Here is a 21,221-nt window from a genome sequence, read left to right on the forward strand (position 1 = left end):
TGCCACAAAACCTTTAATTTTTATCTCGGGGACCGCTCGCCAGGTCCACGCTGGGGGTCGGGTGCCTGTCGGGCTGGCCTCCGGGGGGCTCCGTCCTTGGGCTCTGCGAGCTCGCCCCCGTGGACCTGTGGCTCCTTACAGACAGACAGCGGCTGCTGAGCGCAGCTCCCACTCCCACGTGGGTTCCAGCCCGGCAGCCGTCCTGTTCCCGTGCGGCCACTGGGCAGATGACCACCCCTCCTCAAGTCCCCGCTGGCTTGTGAAGTGGCCCACACGTGGGGTGGCCCCCGCCCAGCCTGGCTTGGCCTCCTGTTTGCTCCTGTGTCCCCGGGCGAGGCCCTGCCCCTTGGGCCTCAGCGTCCACGCGGGGAAGCAGAAGCCATAGCCCTGCTCTGCCCTCCTCGTGGCACGAGGGCCCTGAATGCTGGCGTGGCTGCCCCGGCCCCGCGGCCTCACCTGGGTTTCTGGGAGGCGCCCTCCGCGTCGCCGCCCTTGCCGGCCTCAGCCCGCAGCTGCTCCTCGTCCAGGCCCAGTGCCGACAGCACCTGGGAGAAGCGGCGGCTCACCGTGAGCCGGGCGTTGGCCTGGGGGGATGGAGGGGATTCCCGGTCTGCACTCCAGGGGCCGGGGCTCCCCCACTCCCGCCTGGCCCCCTGCCCCTCGGCCACTCGGGGGTGGCTCCCCTCCCCAGGCACAGCCTTCACCTGCATGGCTTGCTGGAACAGGTAGGGCCGGGCCTGCACCCGGTGCTGGATGCCTTGCAGCTCGGCTTGGTACTCCGCAAAGCGCTGCCGCTCCTGCCGCCTGCGGGACAGACGTGCCTGGGGCGGCTCTCCGTGCACACAGCCTGTCCCCCCGCCCTGGCCTTCCTGCCTGGCCCTGGGTGCCTAGTTGGGTCAGCCAGGGCCGGAATGAGTGCCCCGATCTGCTGGTGGCTGGGGGTGGGGTGGGGTGAGGTGCAGAGACTCCTCCGAGGCCAGACCCTAAGTTGTGGGTTGTACAGCCAGGGCAGGACGGCCTCCAGACCACTCCCAAGGGAGGGGCCGGCACTCACTGCCCAGTGTGCACAGCCTCCCTGTGCCCACAACGCAGCCCTGGGCCCCTCATGCAGCTCTGGGCGGAAGCTGTGGATGTTGACTTTGGGCAAGGCGCCTGTCTGGGCTCAGTTTTATTCACTGTGCTGTACAGGGGGTGGGGAAGGTGGCCAGCGTTCTCTGTGACACAGAGAACTTCAGTGAGTTCATGGGAAAGCCAATCAACAGATCCATCTAGGGGTAACATTGTGGCACCTGCACTGCCAACATCTGTGTGGACACCAGTTCCAGTCTCTGCTCCGCTTCCGATCCAGCTCCCTGCTAATGGCCTGGGAAAGCAGCAGAAGATGGCCCAGGTGCTTGGACCCCTGCACCCACGGATGAAGCTCCTGGCTTCGGTCTGGCCCATCCCCGTGAGGCCACGTGACGATCTCTCTCTCTCTCTCTCTCTTTTTTTTTTTTTAAGATTTATTTATTTACTTGAAAGTCAGAGTTACACAGAGAGGGAAGGAGAAATAGAGACAGAGAGAGAGAGGTCTTCTTCCATCCACTGGCCGCAATAGCCGGAGCTGCACAGATCCGAAGCCAGGAGCCAGGAGCTTCTTCCAGGTCTCCCACCTGGGTGCAGGGGCCCAAGGACTTGGGCCATCTTCTACTGCTTTCCCAGGCCACAGCAGAGAGCTGGATTGGAAGTGGAGTCACTGGGACTCAAAGCGGCGCCTATATGGGATGCCACTATCGCAAGCGGTGGGTTTACCCACTATGCCACACTCTGCCTTTCAAATTAATAAAATAAATCTTTAAAAAAATAATGGTATAATTAGAGGCCAGCATTGTGGTGTAGTAGGTTAAGCCTTTGCTTGCGACAACGGCATCCCACATAGGACCTGGCTGCTCCTGTTCTGACCCAGCTCCCTGCTAATGTGCCTGGGAAAGCAGCGGAAGATGCCCCAAGTGCTTGGGTCCCTGAACCCACTTGGGAGAGCAGGAAGAAGCTCCAGGCTCTGGCCCAGCCCCATCTGTTGCAACCATTTGGAGAGTGAATCAGTGGATGGAAGACCTCTCTCTCTCTCTCTCTCTCTCTGCATTTCAAGTAAATAAAAAATAAACCTTTTTTTAAAGCTAACTTTAGGGTGAGCGTTTGTCTCAGGTTAAGACATTTCCTGGGATGTCTGCATCCCCTGTCGGAGTGCCTGCTGTGAATGCCAGCTGTTTCCAAGTCCGGCTTCCTGCTAGTGTGCACCTGGAGGTAGCAGGTGCGAGCTTAAGTACTTAGGTCCCTGCCACCCGCAAGAGACCCAGAGGGAGTTCCCGGCTCCTGCCTTCAGCCTGGCCCAGCCCCACTGTTGCACTTCAGGAGTGAACCAGTAGATTGAAAGTTCTCTCTCTCTTCCTCTCTCACTTTCTTTGCCTTTCAGATAAAATGAAATCATTTTTGAGTGAACCTTTACAAATGATAAAATCGGGGTGAGCATTTAGCTCACTGGTTAAGAACGCTTGGGAGCCAGTGTCCATATCAGTGTGCCTGGGGCTGAATCCTGGCTGCATTTCTTTTTTCTTTTTTTTTCTTTTTTTTTCTTTTTTTTTTTTTTTTTTTTGACAGGCAGAGTGGACAGTGAGAGAGACAGAGACAAAGGTCTTCCTTTGCCGTTGGTTCACCCTCCAATGGCCGCTGTAGCTGGCGCACCACGCTGATCTGAAGCCAGGAGCCAGGTGCTTCTCCTGGTCTCCCATGGGGTGCAGGGCCCAAGCACTTGGGCCATCCTCCACTGCCTTCCCGGGCCATAGCAGAGAGCTGGCCTGGAAGAGGAGCAACTGGGACAGAATCCGGCACCCCGACCGGGACTAGAACCCGGTGTGCTGGCGCCGCTAGGCAGAGGATTAGCCTGTTGAGCCACGAGCCGGCCCTGGCTGCATTTCTGATCCAGCTTCCTGCCAGTGCGCACCCTGAGAAGGCAGCTGATGGCTCAAATGCTTGGGTCCCTGCTACCCACACGGGAGACCTGGACTGAGTCCCCTGGTCTTGGCTCCAGCGCTCTGGCCGCTGGAAGCATTGGAGGAGTGAACCAGCAGATGGGAGATCTGTCTCCCAGACAAGTAAGGAAATAAAATATTTGCCTGACTTTTGAGTTCACTTCTTAGAGAAACGTAGGAAGAGAATAAAACAGACGGCTCTCACTGGACCGTGAGCAATGGCTGGCTCGGGAGCAGGGCGACAGGGGCCGTGCAGGTCCCACGGTAGCAATTTCTATATTTTATTACAAGCATATCTGGCCTTGCAAATCGGAAAACAGGATTGGGAAGTGTGATTGACGCCTGCAAGATTTTCACCTTGAGCCTTTGGCGCTGCAGGGATTAGAGTTAACCAGAAGCCATCAGACTGCTCTCAGGTGTGGTCAGGGCTGGGTCTGCTGGGTCCTGGAATCCGACCCCCAACCAGCCCCAGCCGGTCCCTGCCACCCAGCCCCCGCAGCCCAGGCTGCCTACCTCAGCTCCTCCAGTTTGCGCTGGTTGGCCCAGGGCCTCCGGCCTGCACGGGACCCGTAGGTGGCCAGGCACCGGGCCACCTGCTGCTGCACCCGCTGCTCCCGGGCCCGCCGCAGCTCAGCCTGGTGCTGCTCCTCCTGCTGCTGCCGCTCCCAGGCCTGCAGCAGGCTTCTTGGGCGGGGAGAAGGAAGAGAGAAGGGTAGGAGCCGTCCATGGGGAGCAGGGGGCTGGTGGGGCATAGGGGAGGCTGGGGCAGGGGGCTGGGGGCCAGAGAACCCGGGTCTGGGGAGTGGGGTTTGTCATGGAACTCTGATGACATAGAGGTGGCCCTTGGCGGCCCAGCCCTCAGCCCCAGCTCAAGGCCTTTCCCAGGTCACTTTCCCAAAGCCTCCTGGCCACCCGGCCAGCAGGGAGCTCCGACTCAGAGCCTCTCGGGCCCTGGAGCCCCTGTGCAGCCTGGGCCCGTTGCAAAGCAGCTTTCCTGGAGTGCAGGGGCCAATCTTGGGCTTCTCTGACCTCCTGCTCCCTTGGGAGCCTGGGTTTGAGGCTAAGTTGGACGGACGGACAGACAGGTGGGTGATAAGGAGAACAAAATGGGAAGTGGAAGAACACATGGATAGGTAAAGGTTGTGGACAGTTGAACACACAGCAGCTAGACAGACCCGGAATGTTCTTCCCCAAGCCTCACGCTCCCTTCTTGTCCATCAAGGAGGCCACAACCAGAGACATGGTCCCTAACTACTCCCCAGGTATCTCCCATCTCAAGCCTCACTTTTTTTAAACCTTTTTTATATTTTATTTATTTGACAGATAGACAGTGAGAGAGAGACAGAGAAAAAGGTCTTTCTTCTGTTGGTTCACCCCCTAAATGGCTGCCACGGCCGGTGCTGTGCCGTTCCGAAGCCAGGAGCCAGGTGCTTCCTCCTGGTCTCCCATGCGGGTGCAGGGCCCAAGCACTTGGGCCATCCTTCACTGCCCTCCCGGGCCACAGCAGAGAGCTGGCCTGGAAGAGGAGTAACCGGGCCTAGAACCCGGCGCCCGTATGGGATGCCCGTGCTGCAGGCAGAGGATTAACCAAGTGAGCCGTGGCGCCGGCCCCAGGCTACACATTTTGTTCATTTCTTTATTAATTATGCCTCTTCCCATGTATACTTCACGAGCTCGGGGTTCCTTATCTTGTCCTGCACTACCAGTGTCCCCGGAAACCCCCTAATTCATGTGCAATTGAGTTGTGGTCACGTAGCAAGATGGCCAGGCGGGTGAGCCGAAGGGCAGAGGCGGTCATTCCCTTGCTGCCCACTTATTGAGCACCGGCGATGGCCAGTTCCTCCAGGGAGGCTGCAATCAGAAACAGCTGGGCAGGGCTCCCTCCGTGCCGGGCAGTGTGACAAGTGCCTCGAGAGAGACACACTCAGAGGACAGCTCCCAGGAGGCAGCAGGGTGGGTGAGGAGGGGGCGTCACAGGACAGGAGGGAGGGAGAGCGGGGCCACTGTAGCCACTCCGACCCGCGACGCAGGGGCAGGGGCCCTGGGCATTGTGGGAGGACCTCAGGCAGCCGGTGATGGGTGAGACCCGAGGGTACTGCGAGAACTCACATCACCGAAACGTCCCTCCCGCCCAAAGCGGCCAATGCCTATCAAATGCCAAAGACATTTTCCCACAGAAATAGGAAAAACAGGGGCAGGCGTTGGGTGCCTCTTAGGACACCCACATCCCACCTGGAGCCCCTGGTTCTCTCCCTGGCTCCTTGATTCCCACCCAGCTTCCTGCTGGGCACACCCTGGGGGGCAGCAGGTGGTGGCTCAAGGACTTGGATTCCAGCTGCCCATGTGGGAGACCCTGGTGGCGTTCTGGTCTGGCCATCGTGGGCACTTGGGGAGTGAACCAGTGGGTGGGACCTCTCCCTCTCCCTCTCCCTCTCCCTCTCCCTCTCCCTCTCCCTCTCCCCCTCCCCCTCCCCCTCCCCCTCCCTCTCCCTCCCTCTCCCTCTCTCTCCCTCTCTCTCCCTCTCTCTCCCTCACCCAACAGTTTTTGAAAGTCAATCAACAGATAGTGTTGACAAAAATGGTATCCACATGCAGGCCTTATTCCACATCATGTATAGAAATCACTCAAAATGAATTAAAGCCTCAAACACAAGTGTTGAAACTAGGAGACCGCTAGAAGAAATCGGGGCACAAAAGCTCCATGACACTGGTGAGGGTTACGAGATATATATATACAGGTAGAGTTACAGACAGTGAGAGACAAAGAGAGAAAGGTCTTCCTTCCATTGGTTCACCCCCCAAATGGCTGCTACGGCTGGTGCTGCGCAGATCCGAAGCCAGGAGCCAGGCGCTTCCTCCTGGTCTCCCATGTGGGTGCAGAGACCCAAGCACTTGGGCCATCCTCCACTGCCTTCCCGGGCCACAGCAGAGAGCTGGACTGGAAGAGGAGCAACCAGGACAGAATCTGGCACCCATATGGGATGCCGGTGCTGCAGGTGGAGGATTAACCAAGTGAGCCACGGCGCCGGCCCTGAGTTACGATATTTTTTAATGGTCCCCAAAAGCATGAGCAACAAAAACATAAATAGACAAAGGAGATTTCCTCAAAGCAGGAAGCTACAGCACAGCAAGCAAACAGCCAACGGGGCGAGGCGAATGAGAGGGAATACGTGCAGGCCGCACACTACAGGGTTGAAGGCAAAATATGTAAGGAGGCCGAACAACGCAATACCGAGGAGTCGAACGACCCAATCAAAATGCGCACGAAGGAGGCGGCGGTGTGGCCGGGGGTGAAGCCAAACTTGCCGTGCCCCCATCCCACATCAGAGTCCTCTCGTCTCAGCACTCGGCTTCCCACCCAGCTTCGGGCTAACGCACCTGGGGAAGGTGCAGAGGACGGCTCAGCTACTGAGGTCCCCGCTGCCCACACGGGGGACTGCCATGAGGTTCCCGGTCCTGCTTAGCCCCGGCTGCACTGGGCATTTTAGAGTGGACCAGTAGATGCAAGATCTCTCTCTCTCTCTCTCTCTCTCTCTGCCTCACTCTGTCACTCTGCCTTTCAAATAAATGAAAATCATTTTTTTAAAAAACTCAAGAAAGTGTGATTTATATCCACAGAGGAGCTCTTGCCCTCTGCAGCGATATGGAACAAGCTCAAGGCCATGCCGTGAGTAGGATAAGCCGGGCACAGGACAACAGCACACCAAGGATAAGAAAGCAGAACTCGAAGAGGCTGCCGGTGTCGGAGAAACTTTGGCCAAAGGGTGCAGGAGTTCAGTGGGCGAGGAGTGAGCTGCAGAGTGTGCGGGAGAAGGTGGGGACTGTGCCTAACGGCAGTGCACCGTGCACCTGCCAGTCTCCCCCGTTCTCACCACACACGACATAAGTGGGTGAGTTCACTCATCTCCCACAAAGGTACAAGCATCCTGCTGTACACCGCAAATGTATGCAATTTTTATTTGTCAATTTAATTAAAAAAAAAAAAAAAGAACTGGGGACTTCTCCCCGTCCCTGGCAGTGCCCAGGGCCTGTGAGCCCGCCTCTCAATCCCTCCCAGAGGCTCCTCCTCCCTCTCTCCACATGGCCGCTCCCATCTGTCCCTCATCTCGACCACCCCTGGCAGCCCAGGACTCCCCCTGCGCTCCCAGTCTCTTGTCCAAGCCCAAGTGGAGCAATTCCCCGATGAACGGACATAATTGCCCAAAGTCTTCTCTCCCAGAACTTGAGCTTTGCAGGGCTGGGCTGAGTCTTCATCTCCAAACCCCAAGCCCATGAGCGGGTGCTCAGTCTATGTTGCATGAATCACACAATGCATGGGTTAAGGAAGGAGAGAGGACAAGACAGGGGATGGAGGCCAAGCGGCCCGTGTGGATAAACAGTTCACAGAGAGATGGGTGAGGGAGTGGCTGATTGGATGCCATCAGTGGGTGGGCGGGCCCATGGATGGCCGACGGATGGTTGGGTTGTCAGAAAGACTGGCGAACACAGGGTGGAAATGAAGACATGAAGGAGGGGAGGACGGGCCGGGGGCTCCTGGAGAGCTGGCTCCTCTCTGCTCCCTGCCCTCCCCACTCTTTCTCCGCACCTGGTGGCCTCCTGTCGCTTGTGGAAGGTGCGATTGGGGACGCTGGCAGACGGGAACGTCTCGTCGTCTCCCAGCAGGTGGGCCTTCCCGCTGCGGTCAGAGGCCTGGACGGGGGTCTGGAAAGCTTTCCAGGGCTGCCTCTGGGGGCCTGGCACGGTGGGACCGGATCAGGGACCCCCCTTGTCCCGGCCCCCGGGGGCGAGCCCACCCCCAGGGCTCCGCCCCGCGCTCACCGCAGTCCAGGTTCTGCTGCAGCCGCCTGCGCAGCATCTCCAGGTCCCAGGGCCCCTCCAGCTCCCGGGCCTTCAGCCGCCTCCTCTGGGCCCCGGGGAGGTGGCCGGAGCTGGGGCTGTTCCTGCGGCTCCGGCTCTGCGGGTCCCCGGGGTGCTGCCCCTTGGTCGGGGGTCCGGCCCTCCTCCCGTGGGGGGCCCCGAGCTCCTCCTCCTCGTCCTCCTCCATCATTTCTGAGCACTGGTCCTCCTCTGACAGCAGCCCCTTGTGGGGCAGCTGGGGCAGCTCGCGGGGGCTCAGGTCCCTCTGGGGCTCCTGGGCGCCCGGGCCTTCAGGCTCCATGGCCTCCTCCTCCCACTCCAGCACGGGTCCTGCCGGCTTCCCCGGCTTCCCCGGCGGCCAGAGGGCGCGCTCGCTGGGCACCTCCAGCCCCAGGTTCTCCCCTCTGCCCGGAGGCGAGGGGCTCCAGGCCCCCAGCTGCTGCCTCCTCTCAGGGCTTTGCGCCTCCATCTTCTGGCAGAAGCCCAGGGCGTCCGGGAGGCTGGCCACGGACCTGCGCCCGGACTTGAGCTGGGGGAAGGCCAGGGAGAAGGGCAGGGCATGGGGGCTGGGGGCCGAGGGGGCGCTGGGCTGAGACCCCGCGGAGGAACTTGTGATGAAGCTCTCCCAGGCCCACTGGAAGGGGAAGGAAGGCCTCCTGGGAGCAGCGAAGACACTGAAGAGGGAGAGGGCAGGGCCGGGGTCCCGTCAGGGTCCCCGTCTGGGTCCGAGCCACGCCCACCCGCCAGCCCCCCTCCAGCCCACCCTGCCCCTTACTCCTCGGCCTCCGCGCAGCTCTGGGCTTTCTTGCCCCTCCGCCGGGGCCTGTGGTCCTTCTTGGACGTCTGCCTTGCGCTCTGAGACCTCTGCAGCAGGCTGCGAACCGGGGCGCCCTCGCCGCTCCTGGGGTTCCCCTGGGCCGAGACGGGGTGGGGAGAGGGGAGGCCACGTCTGCACATCTCTGGAGTCCTCCTCCTCCCCCTGCACACCCTGACTGGGCCCCTCTGAGACCCATCACCACTCTCTCAAGTCTTCCTATTAAACTAGCAATGGCTGGGGCTGGGGCTGGGGCGCAGTGGGTTAAATCCCTGCCTTGCAGCGCGGGCATCCCATAGGAGCGCCAGTTCGTGTCCCAGCTGCTCCTCTTCCCATCCAGCTCTCCGCTAATGGGAAAGCAGTGGGAGAGGACTCAAGTCTTTGGGCCCCTGCACCCACGTGGGAGACCTGGAAGAAGCTCCTGGCTCCTGGCTTCAGATCAGCTCAGCTCTGAACACTGTGGCTATCTGGGAGTGAACCCGCAGATGGGAGACCTCTCTCTCTGTCTCTGCCTCTCTCTGTCACTCTGTCTCTCAAATAAATAAAACAAATCTTTGCAAAAATAGCAACGGCTGTCATTGATAAGGCTCCTGCCACCTGCTCGGGCCTTTCTCGCAGAACGCATTTAACCACACCCGGGACCCGCGGTGGGGAAGCCAAGGCCCAGGTCTCACCGTGAGCACACACGGCTGGGAAGCCATGGAGCCGGGACCCAGCCCCGTGCCATCTGTCCCCAGCAAGGAGGAGTTCACGCGTCCCAAGGCAAAGGGATGAGGACCGTTTAAGGGGTGGATGTGCCGATGTCCTGGGGTGCGCCAGAAACACGCCCAATTATTACATCTCAGTTAAAACTGAAAAATCAGTGAACGAATTGAGAGAATGAGCAGCTAAATAAGCAATAAAGACCTCGTCAGATAAAGCGGTGTAACGAGTGGACAGCTCTTCTGACGGCCCGTCCGATCCCAGGAACCCTGTCTCTCCTGCGGGGTCCATGTCCCCTGGACCACACCGTCACCCCGACGTCACCCTGTGCCCCTCCTCCGCCCCCACATGCTCTAGGCTCCCTCATACCCCGCCCCCAGTCTCCCCTGGGGCCTCAGTCCAGTCCTGGCCCCTGAGCCCAGATGCCCGCCTGCCTCTGGGCAGTTGGAAGTCCCCCCCCCCCCGGGGCCCCCTCACCTGCTCTGCCTGGGGGATGCTGGACAGAAGGTCGAGCAGCCTTGTGGCTGTCCCTGGAGCCTGAGACCGAGGGTCCTGGCCCGGTCTCCCGGGTGAGGGCCTAGCCAGCTGTGGGTGGGTGTGGAGCATGTTGGTGTCCTGCCCCGTCCCTACCCCCACGTCCACCACAGCGTGGAACCGTCCTTCCGGCCATCTCCACGGCAACCAGACCCCAGCCCGTCTCAAGGGCTCTGGCTAAAGGGACCTCAGGAGGGGTCTGCCAGGGTAGGTGAGGACCACAGCCTGCCAGGGGACAATTCAGGTGGACACTGAGGAGCGACCCAGGCCTGGAGGCCCACAGGACCAGCGCCACAGCCTGCCGCCGCCACGGACCCCCTGGGATCGGCTCTCCTGCCTTAGCCTCGGCCTGTGTTTCCCTGTCCATCCGCAAAAAGGACCCCAGGACTGGGTCACTCTGGAGGCTCAGGCAGGCCGCAGGGAGGAGGCCTTGGGAGGAATTTCGCCCTCGAAATCTGACCCCAGCCTTCTCGGCAGTGCCGAGCAAAGCCCTGAGACGTGAACCCCCACGCGGCCCCCGCGCCGGCCCCCGAGAGCCGCACCACGACAGCTGAGACCACAGGCTGCAGCCCCGGAGCGGCCTCGCGGGCTCTGTGACTGCTGCTCCTGCACCTGGGCCGTGGCCCGGCTCAGAGGTCTGTGAGACCCGAGCGAGATCACAGGGCAACACCTGGTAAAGCTGGCTGCTCGTGCCCGGGCTGCACAGCGGTGAGGACACCGGGCCGGGCGTTTTGGCACAGGGGGCTGGCAGGTTGCCTGAAAAGCTCCCGTCACGCCGGCGCCGCGGCTCACTAGGCTAATCCTCCGCCTTGCGGCGCCGGCACACCGGGTTCTAGTCCCGGTCAGGGCACCGATCCTGTCCCGGTTGCCCCTCTTCCAGGCCAGCTCTCTGCTGTGGCCCAGGGAGTGCAGTGGAGGATGGCCCAAGTGCTTGGGCCCTGCACCCCATGGGAGACCAGGAGAAGCACCTGGCTCCTGCCATCGGATCAGCGCGGTGCGCCGGCCGCAGCGCACCTACCGCGGCGGCCATTGGAGGGTGAACCAACGGCAAAAAGGAAGACCTTTCTCTCTGTCTCTCTCTCACTGTCCACTCTGCCTGTCAAAAAAAAAGAAAAAGAAAAGCTCCCATCACATATCAAGCGTCTGCTGGGTTCCGGTCCCAGCTCCACTTGCAGTCCAGCTCCCCGCTGGTCTGCGGCTGGAGGCAGCCGCGATGGCCCCTGCCACCCACACGGGAGACCTGGCTGGAGTTCCAGGCTCCTGACTTCAGCCTGGTTCAAGCCCCAGCTGTTGCGGGCATCTGGGGAGTGGAATGGAAGCCCTCTCTGTCCCTCTGCCTTTCAAATAAATAAAACAAAATTTTTTAAAAGATTTACTTATTTATTTGAAAGTCAGAGTTACACAGAGAGAGAAGAGGCAGAGAGGAGAGAGAGAGGTCTTCCATCCGCTGGTTCACTCCCCAGTTGGCTGCAATGGCCAGAGCTGCACCGATCTGAAGCCAGGAGCCAGGAGCTTCTTCTGGGTCTCCCACACGGGTACAGGGGCCCAAGGGCTTGGGCCATCTTCTACTGCTTTCCCAGGCCATAGCAGAGAGCTGGGTTGGAAGTGGAGCAGCCGGGTCTCGAACCAATACCCATATGGGATGCCGGCACTGCAGGCCAGGGCATTAACCCACTGCGCCACAGCGCCGGCCCCTAAAACAAATTTTAAAAAAGAAAAAAAATTGCTAGTGCTAATTAGCCAGGGCGTGGCCCCGTGAGAGGTGACCCTGGTCGCTGCCGCCCTCGACTGCTCTCGCTCTGTCCTGCACCGCGTCCACCGAGGGACACCCGTTCACCAGCCCCGGCTGTGCTGCAGGCGAAAATCATCACCCGGATGCACCAACTCCGCCCTTTGTGGGGGCCGGCCATGCCCCCTGCCGTCTGTCTCCGCCGAATGTCACCCACGGGGGCTCGGGGGAGGACACACGCGTGGCCTGCTCCCTTTGCCGGGGGGGGGGACACACGCGTGGCCTGCTCCCTTTGCCGGGGGGGGGGGGACACACGCGTGGCCTGCTCCCTTTGCCGGGGGGGGACACACGCGTGGCCTGCTCCCTTTGCCGGGGGAGGACACACGCGTGGCCTGCTCCCTTTGCCGGGGGGGGGACACACGCGTGGCCTGCTCCCTTTGCCGGGGGGGGACACACGCGTGGCCTGCTCCCTTTGCCGGGGGGGGACACACGCGTGGCCTGCTCCCTTTGCCGGGGGGGGACACACGCGTGGCCTGCTCCCTTTGCCGGGGGGGGGACACACGCGTGGCCTGCTCCCTTTGCTGGGGGGGGGACACACGCGTGGCCTGCTCCCTTTGCCAGGGTGGGGGGGACACACGCGTAGCCTGCTCCCTTTGCAGAGCTGAGTCCCTTCTGAGACTCGGCCCATGGTTTCCTGGGCTAAACGCTGCCCCTTGGCGGCGGGCAGGTCTGGGCGCCTCAGGCTGGCGTCTTCCCTCTTCTCCCCCTCTCAGCGTAGCCTGCTGATGGCCTTGGATGCACCTGCCTCCTTCCCCACCCTCAGGGCACATCTCAGCCCTGACCCCTGGCACCCGGTGCAGACACAAATACCCACCACTCAGACGGCGGGGTGGGGGTCTGGCGGCAGGCAGACGCTGCCTTGGGCACCTGTGTTCCGTACCAGAGCACCCGGGCCTGGGCGCCGCCGTGCTCGCCTTCCCAGCTTCCTGCCGGTGCACACCCTGGGAGGCGGGAGCTGGCGGCTCCAGCAGCTCCAGCGCTTGGATCCCCACCACCCAAGTGGGAGACCTGGACTGTTTCGGGCTCCCGGCGTGCTTCTGCCTGGCCCGGCCCCAGCTGCTCGGGGATTTAGGGAGTAAAACAGGAATGGAATGTCACTCTGCCTCCTTTCCTGTCTCTACGCCTTTCAAGTAAAGTGCAAATAAATAATTTTTAAAATAAACTACTTGGATAATTATCTTTTAAAAAAGATTCTATTTTTTATTTGAGAGGTAGAGTTGCAGACAGAGAGTGAGGTCTTTCATACGTGGGTTCACTCCCCAAATGGCCACAATGGCGGGAGCTGTGCCAATCCGAAGCCAGGAGCCAGGAGCTTCTTCTGGGTCTCCCACACAGGTGCAGGGGCCCAAGCACTTGGGCCAAATTCCATCGCTTTCCCAGGCACATTAGGAGGGAACTGGATCGGAAGTGGAGTGGCTGGTCTCAAACCGGCACCCGTATGGGATGCCGGCACCGCAGGCTTAGCCCACTACACTGTAGTGCTGGCTCCTAGGTGATTCTCTTTTTAAAAAATATATTTATTTAGGGGCTGGTTCTATGGCACAGTGGGTTAAAGCCCCGGCCTGCAGTGCCAGCATCCCATATGGGCACTGGTTGGAGTCCTGGCTGCTGCTCTTCTGATCCAGCTCTCTGCTATGGCCTGGGAAAGCAGTAGAAGATCACCCAAGTGCTTGGGCCCCTGCACCTGCATGGGAGACCTGGAAGAAGCACCTGGCTCCTGGCTTCGGATCGGCTCAGCTCCGGCCGTCGTGGTCATTTGGGGAGTGAACCAGTGGATAGAAGATTCTCTCTCTCTCTCTCTGTAACTCTTTCAAAATAAATAAAATTAAATATTAAAAAAGGAAAAAATATATATATTTAAGTAGGAGAGAAGTAGACAGACAGAGACAGACAGACAAATATCTTCCATCTGCTGATTGACCCTCCAAATGCCCACACTGCCGGTGCCAAAGCCAGGAGCTGAGAACACAGGCTGGGGCTCCCAGGTGGCTGGCAGGGAGCCACCGCCTTGGCCACCACTGCCTCCCCCTGGTCTGCGTTAGCAGGAAGCTGGAATCAGGAGGCAGAGCTGGAAGCCATGCACTCTGGTGAGGGCTGCAGGGGTCCTAACCAAAAGCCAGGCCCTCCATGGTGATCTTGACCCGCTGAAAATCTGACTCATGGCCGGCGCTTCGGCGCAGTAGGCTAAGCCTCCACCTGCGGTTCCGGCATCCCGTATGGGTGCAGGTTCGAGTCTCGGCTGCTCCACTTCCGATCCGGCTCCCTGCTATGGCCTGGGAAAGCGGTGGAATTTGGCCCAAGTCCTTGGGCCCCTGCACTCATGTGGGAGACCCGGAAGAAGCTCCTGGCTCCTGGCTTTGGCCTGGCCCAGCCCCAGCCACTGCAGCCATCGGGGGAGTGAGCCAGCAGATGGAAGGTCTCTCCTTCTGCCTCTGCCTCTCTAACTCTGCCTTTCAAATAAATAAATACATACATAAATCTTGGGGGGGAAATAGAACCTCGCTGTAACTGTAATTGGAGATTCCCTGGGCGACCCTCCCCAGCGCCGTCTCTGCCCCGGGGCCGTCTCTCAGCTGCGCTCCGGTCTCTTCTGCATTGATTTGCAGGAGTGCACGGCTCCCTGGGAAGCAGTCACCGGGCTGTCCAGATGGCCTCTGAGGGCCTTGCTGGAACAGAAACCCTTCACGTCCACGGCATCCATCCACAATTGTTCCCGGCGGGACTTGTGTTCCCGGAGGCTCCCGAGGTCCTGGCCTCGCCCCTAGGTGGAGCATTTGCCTGCGTTTTATTCTGTTCCTCTGTGGCTTCGTCCCTAGTGAGCGCTGTGGATCCCTTTGTCTTCCGATTCTGTTCCTATCGGGTTTGAGCATTGGACGAGGGAGGAATCGGATGCAGGAGGAACTGGGCAGCCTTCTCGCGCTCTCTGGCTTCTAGAACAACGGATACGATGAGACAGAACCATCTATTCTCCAACGCCTGCCTGGTGGAGCATCTCTGGGGCTGGGCGCTTGGGGCAGCAGCTACTCGGGAAGCCTGCATCCCATACCCGAGCACCCGGGTTCAAGTCTCGGCCCCACTGCTAATTCACACCCTGGGAAGGCAGCAAACGACGGCCCAAGTCCTTGGGTCTCTCCCAACCACTCAGGAGGCCCGGACTGAGTCCCTGGGTTCCGGCTTTGGCTGGTATAGGCTTCTGGGGAGTGAACTAGTATATGGGTGATCTCTGCCTGTCGGTCTCTCTGCCTTTCAAATACATGAAAGTTAAAAACACGACGGCGCCGCACTGGTGCAGCAGGCGAAGGCACCGCTCAGCGTGCCACATCCTGTCTCAGCGTCCTGGTGGGGCTCCCGCTGTCACACGTCCCATCCACCCTAAGGCCATATATAGGACGTACCTGAAATTTGTATACCTTAAATAAATTTTTTATATGACAGAGTTAGAGAGAGACAGAGAGAAAGGTCTTCCTTCCGTTGGTTCACCCCCCAAATGGCTGCTATAGCCAGTGCTGCGCCGAGCCGAAGCCAGGAGCCAGGTGTCCCCTCCTGGTCTCCCATGCAGGTGCAGGGCCCAAGCACTTGGGCCATCCTTCACCGCACTCCCGGGCCACAGCAGAGAGCTGGCCTGGAAGAGGGGCAACCGGGACTAGTACCCAGCGCCCATATGGGATGGCAGCGCCGTAGGCGGAGGATTAACCAAGTGAGCCACGGCACTGGCCCCCCTTAAATAAATTTTAAAAAATAAATTACAAAAACCCCTCCCATCCAGTCCCCTGCTCCCGGGAAGCAGCAGATGATGGCTCGAGTGCGTGAGTCCCTGCCGCGCACGTGGAAGACCCGGGTGGAGCTCCCGGCTCCTGGCTTCAGCCTGGCCCAGCTCTGTTGAGGCCACTTGGGGAGTAAACCAGCAGATCTGTCTCTTTCTCTGTCTCACCTCTCTGTCACTCTTCCTTTCAGATAAATAAATAAATCTTTTAAAATAAAATGATAGAGACACATAGACAGCAGCAGCTCTGTTGGGGTGCCTTCATGTCAGACCCCCAGACTGATTTTATTGAATGGCTATGGATCCACTGACTTTTTTATATTTTTGTGCCAGTTTGGGCTTTTCCCATTTTTTTTTTTTATTTTTGACAGGCAGAGTGGACAGTGAGAGAGAGACAGAGAGAAAGGTCTTCCTTTTGCCGTTGGTTCACCCTCCAATGGCCGCCGCGGTAGCGCACTGCGGCCGGCGCACCGCGCTGTTCCGATGGCAGGAGCCAGGTGCTTATCCTGGTCTCCCGTGGGGTGCAGAGCCCAAACACTTGGGCCATCCTCCACTGCACTCCCTGGCCACAGCAGAGAGCTGGCCTGGAAGAGGGGCAACCGGGACAGGATCGGTGCCCCGACCGGGACTAGAACCCGGTGTGCCGGCGCCGCAAGGCGGAGGATTAGCCTGTTGAGCCACGGCGCCGGCCAACTTTTCCCATTTTTCTAGAAAGGCGTTCATTTTGCTTAAGCTTTTATGTTTACTAGTTTGCTATTATTATAACATTCCCTGGTATTTCAAGATTATAAAGCTACTTCCTTTGACCTGGCCGTTGAGGCTGTTGGGGAGTGAACCAGCAGATGGAAAACCTCTCTCTCTGCCTCTGCCTCTCTGTAACTCTGCCTTATTTTATTTGAAAGGCAGAGTTACAGAGAGGCAGTAGCAGAGAGAGAGAGAGAGAGAGAGAGAGAGAGAGAGAGAGTCTTCCATTCATGGGTTCACTCCCCAGATGACCCCAATGGCTGCAGCTGGGCCGATCCAAAGCCAGGAGCCAGGAGCTTCTTCCAGGTCTCCCACACAGGTGCAGGGATTCAAGCACTTGGGCCATCCTCCACTGCACTCCTGGGCCACAGCAGAGAGCTGGATCAGAAGTGGAGCAGCGGGGGCCGGTGCTGTGGCACAGTGGGTTAAGCCCTATGGTCCCGGCTGCTCCACTTCTGATCCAGCTCTCTGCTATGGCCTGGGATAGAAGGAGAGGATGGCCCAGGTCCTTGGGCCCCTGCACCCATGTGGGAGACCTAAAAGAAGCTCCCAGCTCCTGGCCTCAGATCGGCGCAGCTCTGGCCGTTGCAGCCATCTGGGGAGTGAACCAGGGGATGGAAGACCTCTCTCTCTGTGTGTCTCTACCCCTCACTGTAACACTGTCTTTCAAATAAATCTTTAAAAAAAAAAAAAAGTGGAGCAGCGGGGACTTGAACCAGCACCCATATGGGATACTGGCACTGCAGGCAGCCCCTAAAATAAATCGTAAAAAAAAGGAGGGGACCTCTCTCTCTCTCTCTCTCTCTCTCTCTCTCTTTCTCTGCCTCTCTGTGACTCTGCCTTTCAAATAAATAAGTAATATTTATTTAAAAAGAAGAAAAGAAAGTGGAATGAAGCGAGGCTGGCTTAAATCCTGGAGTCCAAAGACCAGAGAAGCTGGGCAGGTGGGTAAAGCCCCGGCCTGCAGTGCCGGCATCCCATATGGGCACTGGTTGGAGTCCTGGCTGCTGCTCTTCTGATCCAGCTCTCTGGAAGAGCAGCTCCCCACCTGGAAGGGGAAGGGTCTGGTTCCCTCCCGCCTCTGCGTGGCTGACCACCCAAATGGCCACAATGGCCAGGGCTGGGCCCTGGGCTGAAGCCAGGAAGCTGGCACCCCATCTGGGTCTCCCACGTGGGTGCAGAGGCCCCAGCACTTGGGCCATCTTCCGCTGCTTTCCCAGGAGCATTAGCAGGGAGCTGGATCAGAAGCGGAGCAGCTGGGACTTCGCAGGCGCTCGGATATGGGTGGGATGCTGGTTTCACACGCGGTGGCGGGACCGGCTACGCCACAACACTGGCCCCAGGCTGCACTCCGAGTCACCAGCCTCGTCGCCAGCGCGAGGGGTGGAGGGTGGATTTTGAAGGAAGCTTCGTGCCGAGGCTGACTTGGGAATCCTGCCGTTGGCAGCATCCTCAGGAGCAGGCCTGGGGGCTCCCTTCTCACCCCAAGCCTGGTGAGAGGTGTCCAGGCGGCCCGGGCCTCCCAGGGGGCACCTGTTACCCTGCTGGGGCACCCAACACAATGAGTGCCAGGCAAGGGAGAACCAGAGCCGCTTCCCAGGAGTTGATCAAGGAGGAATCCACAAAGGAGCCTCGGAAACCCGCAGAGGCCCCACAGGCCAAGCAACGACTTAAACACAGCCCCGCGGAAGGCGTCCACCACGGAGGTGCTGCCTGGGCTCGCGGGTCGTCCCCCTGTCCCCACCGCAGGGAGGTGCAGAATGGCTCCACCCACGTCAGGTTCAGAGATACGGCTTTTACACAAAATCAGGCTTTTTGTTTGTTTCGTTTTCACTTACTTGAAAGGAAGGGAGACAGACGGATAGGCAGACGGACAGAGAGAGCCCCCGTCCATCGGGTCACTCCCCAGATGCCCCCCGCAGACAAGACTGAGCCAGGCTGAAGCCAGGAGCTGGGAACTCAACCCAGGTTTCCGTGTTGCTCCGCCCTCCCGGGGTCTGCACCTGCTGTTGGAGCTGCACTGGGTGGGACCCAGGCCCTCTGGAGGGACACGGCGCCTGCCCCTGGGCGTTTCGGGATGTTTAGCGACCTCCAAAATGGGACGCAAACAGGCATGGCTTCCCCACCTCGGACAGCCGCGGGAAATCAACGTGGGGACCCAGGGTAGGAAGGACCTGCCGTCCAGAGGACAGGAGGAGGAAGAGACGGGAGGCGGAGCCTGGGCCTGCCGCTGGAGGCGCTGGGGAGAGGGCAGGCACTGGGGGGCCGCAGCCGCTGCCTGGGACGCCTGCCTTCTGTATCCCAGGGCCTGGCAAGAGTCCCGGCCACTTCACTTCCCTGCAGCTTCCAGCCAGAGTGCCTGGGAGGTAGCGGAAGATGACATAGTGCTGGGGTTCCTGTCTCATGCGGGAGACCCAGTGGAGTTCCTGGCTCCTGGCCTCAGTCTGGCCCAACCATGGCTGTTGCAGGCATTGGGGGAGTGAACCAATGAAGAAGATCTCTCTCTCTCTCTCTCTCTCTCTGCCCCCCATCACTCAAGTAAATAAGTAATTTCTTTTTAAAAAGTAATTTATTTATTTGCTATGCAGACTTATAGACAGAGAGGTTTTCCATCCGCTGGTTCACTCCCCAGTTGGCCACAGTGTTCAGAGCTGGGCCGATCTGAAGCCAGGATCAGGAGCTTCTTCCGGGTCTCCCACGTGGGTGCAGGGGCCCAAGGACTTGGGCCATCTTCTACTGCTCTCCCAGATGACAGCAGAGAGCTGGATCAGAAGTGGAGCAGCTGGGACTTGAACTGGCGCCCATATGGGATGCTGGCGCTGCAGGTGGAGGCTTAACCTACTACACCACAGCACTAGCCCCCAAAATAAATAAATAAATCAGAGAGAGAGAGAGAGAGAGAGAAAGAGAGAGAGGGGTCAGGGAGTTGCAGCCCTAGAGACCAGAGCAGAGCAGCCATGGGAGAGAAGATGGCCCAGAGAGTAGGGGCTCCCAGCCAAGAGAAGAAACTGTTCCAAAGAGAAGGAGTGACCGACCGTGACTGGAGCTCCAAGGGGCCAGGGCAGGGCCGACGGAGAAGCAGCAGCCACGGTCACCGGCCTTGTGCGTCCCCTGGGCTGCTCTCCAAGCACTTGTGAGACTCCTTGGGGACTTGGCTGGCAAACGGCTGGGCTAGGCCTCCACCATGCCACTCAGCCACCCCTTCTCAGAGCCCCGCCTGAAGATAAAAGCTAGGTAAACGCTGCTTCCACTTGTATATTCTCTCTCCTCTCTCCTCTCTCTCTCTCTCTCTCTCTCATACACACAAGCCACATTATAGTTTCTCCCTTTTTGCTTTGGCTACCAGGGAGCTCAAAGCCTACTTTGATATTCAACTAGCAAAGCCCCTATAGGTCCTTGTGGATTGCATAGTGATGTGTGTGTGTGTTCTTGCTCCTCATCTTAATTTCCTTCCTATTTTCACACTTTTTTTAAAAAAAAAAAATATTTATTTATTTATTTATTTAAAGGCAGAGTTACAGAGGGAGAAAAAGATAGACATTTTCCATCTGCTGATTCATGCTCCAAATGGCCTCAACGGCCAGGGCTGGGCCAGGCCCATGTTAGGAACCAGGAGCTTCTTCCTGGTCTCCCATGTAGGTGCTGGGCCCCAAGCACTTAGGCCGTCCTCCACTGCTTTCCCAGGCGCATTAGCAGGGAGCTGGATCTGAAGTGGAGCAGCTGGGACTCAAACCAGTGACCATACTGGATGCCAGTACTGCAGACTGCAGCTTAACCCACTGGACCACAGTGCCAGCACCTTTATTTTATTTTATTTTTTGACGGGCAGAGTTAGACAGTGAGAGAGAGAGAGACAGAGAGAAAGGTCTTCCTTCCATTGGTTCACCCCTCAATGGCCGCCACGGCCAGCGCTATGCTGATCCGAAGCCAGGAGCCCGGTGCCTCCTCCTGGTCTCCCATGGGGTGCAGGGCCCAAGGACCTGGGCCATCCTCCACTGCACTCCCGGGCCACAGCAGAGAGCTGGACTGGAAGAGGGGCAACCGGGACAGAATCCAGCGCCCCGACCGGGACTAGAACCCGGGGTGCCGGCACCACAGGTGGAGGATTAGCCTAGTGAGCCGTGGCGCCGGCCAGCCCCTTTATTTGTTGAGAAGGAAGCTCCCACACTCCCCAGATGCCTCCAAGGGCCCATGGCCAGCGTTGCACCTGGGAGCCAGACACTCCACCCAGGTCTTCCACGTGGGCAGCAGGGGCCCACGCAGTTGGGCCCTCGCAGCTGCCTCCCGGGCTGCACGCTGGCGGGAAGCTGGAGTCGGGAGCAGAGCGGGGCGTGAGAGCAGGCTGTCCAGTAGGGGGCGCCGGCGTCCCAGGCGGCGGCTGGACTGCCAGGTCGAACGCCGGCCCCATAGTTGCTCATTCCTGAGACTCCACCTCTGTGTTGTGTTGTGTTGTGTTGTGTTGTGTTGTGTTGTATTGTATTTCATGTCATGTCATGTCATGTCATGTCATGTCATGTTATATTATGTTATGTTATTTTTCCAGTTCTTGTTGTAAGCCCACCAGGGAGCCTGGGAAAGAGGCAGACACGCAAATGAATTCAGTCGTTCTGCCAATGCAGACGCCTTGTAGGAGTCAGGTCCCTTTGGCATTCGATCGACAAACAACGTAAGCCAAAACAGATACAACAGATGGTCGGTCTATTTTACTAAATCTTAAAAAGGCAGGGATACTCCTGACCTCAGTGTTGTCTGGGTCACGTGATCCAGCCGCTTCCCGCGGCATGTGACTCCGCCTCCAGCTGGTGCTGTGTGGTCATCGGGTCCCAGGGAACGCTGGCTGCAGGTGGCACCCGGTTGCTACCCTTGGTTCTCTGCACGGGTGTGGGGAGAGGACTCCTCCCACATGTCGGAAACCGCAGGAAGGACTGGGACATGTCCTGTCCTGAGTCCCACGGCCACTCCCAGACCGCTGACAGACCACCAGTGGGGAGGGCGGGAACCAGGGGCGCG

At 59.1% G+C, this 21,221-nt stretch overlaps 1 protein-coding gene across 1 annotated transcript; it reads right to left on the reverse strand.

Annotated features, from left to right (window-relative positions):
* Positions 1–13: 13 nt before the first annotated feature.
* Positions 14–20,619, reverse strand: TSGA10IP (testis specific 10 interacting protein). The gene is made up of 9 exons (XM_062196126.1): positions 20,471–20,619; positions 9,859–10,051; positions 8,641–8,777; positions 7,827–8,539; positions 7,594–7,741; positions 3,522–3,692; positions 705–804; positions 457–584; positions 14–134 (listed from the first exon to the last, which is right to left on the reverse strand). The coding sequence occupies exons 1-9, from the start codon at positions 20,617–20,619 to the stop codon at positions 14–16; spliced, it is 1,860 nt and encodes a 619-aa protein (XP_062052110.1).
* Positions 20,620–21,221: the final 602 nt, after the last annotated feature.

Source organism: Lepus europaeus, chromosome 7 (assembly GCF_033115175.1).
Source record: "Lepus europaeus isolate LE1 chromosome 7, mLepTim1.pri, whole genome shotgun sequence".
Classification (NCBI taxonomy): domain Eukaryota; kingdom Metazoa; phylum Chordata; class Mammalia; order Lagomorpha; family Leporidae; genus Lepus; species Lepus europaeus.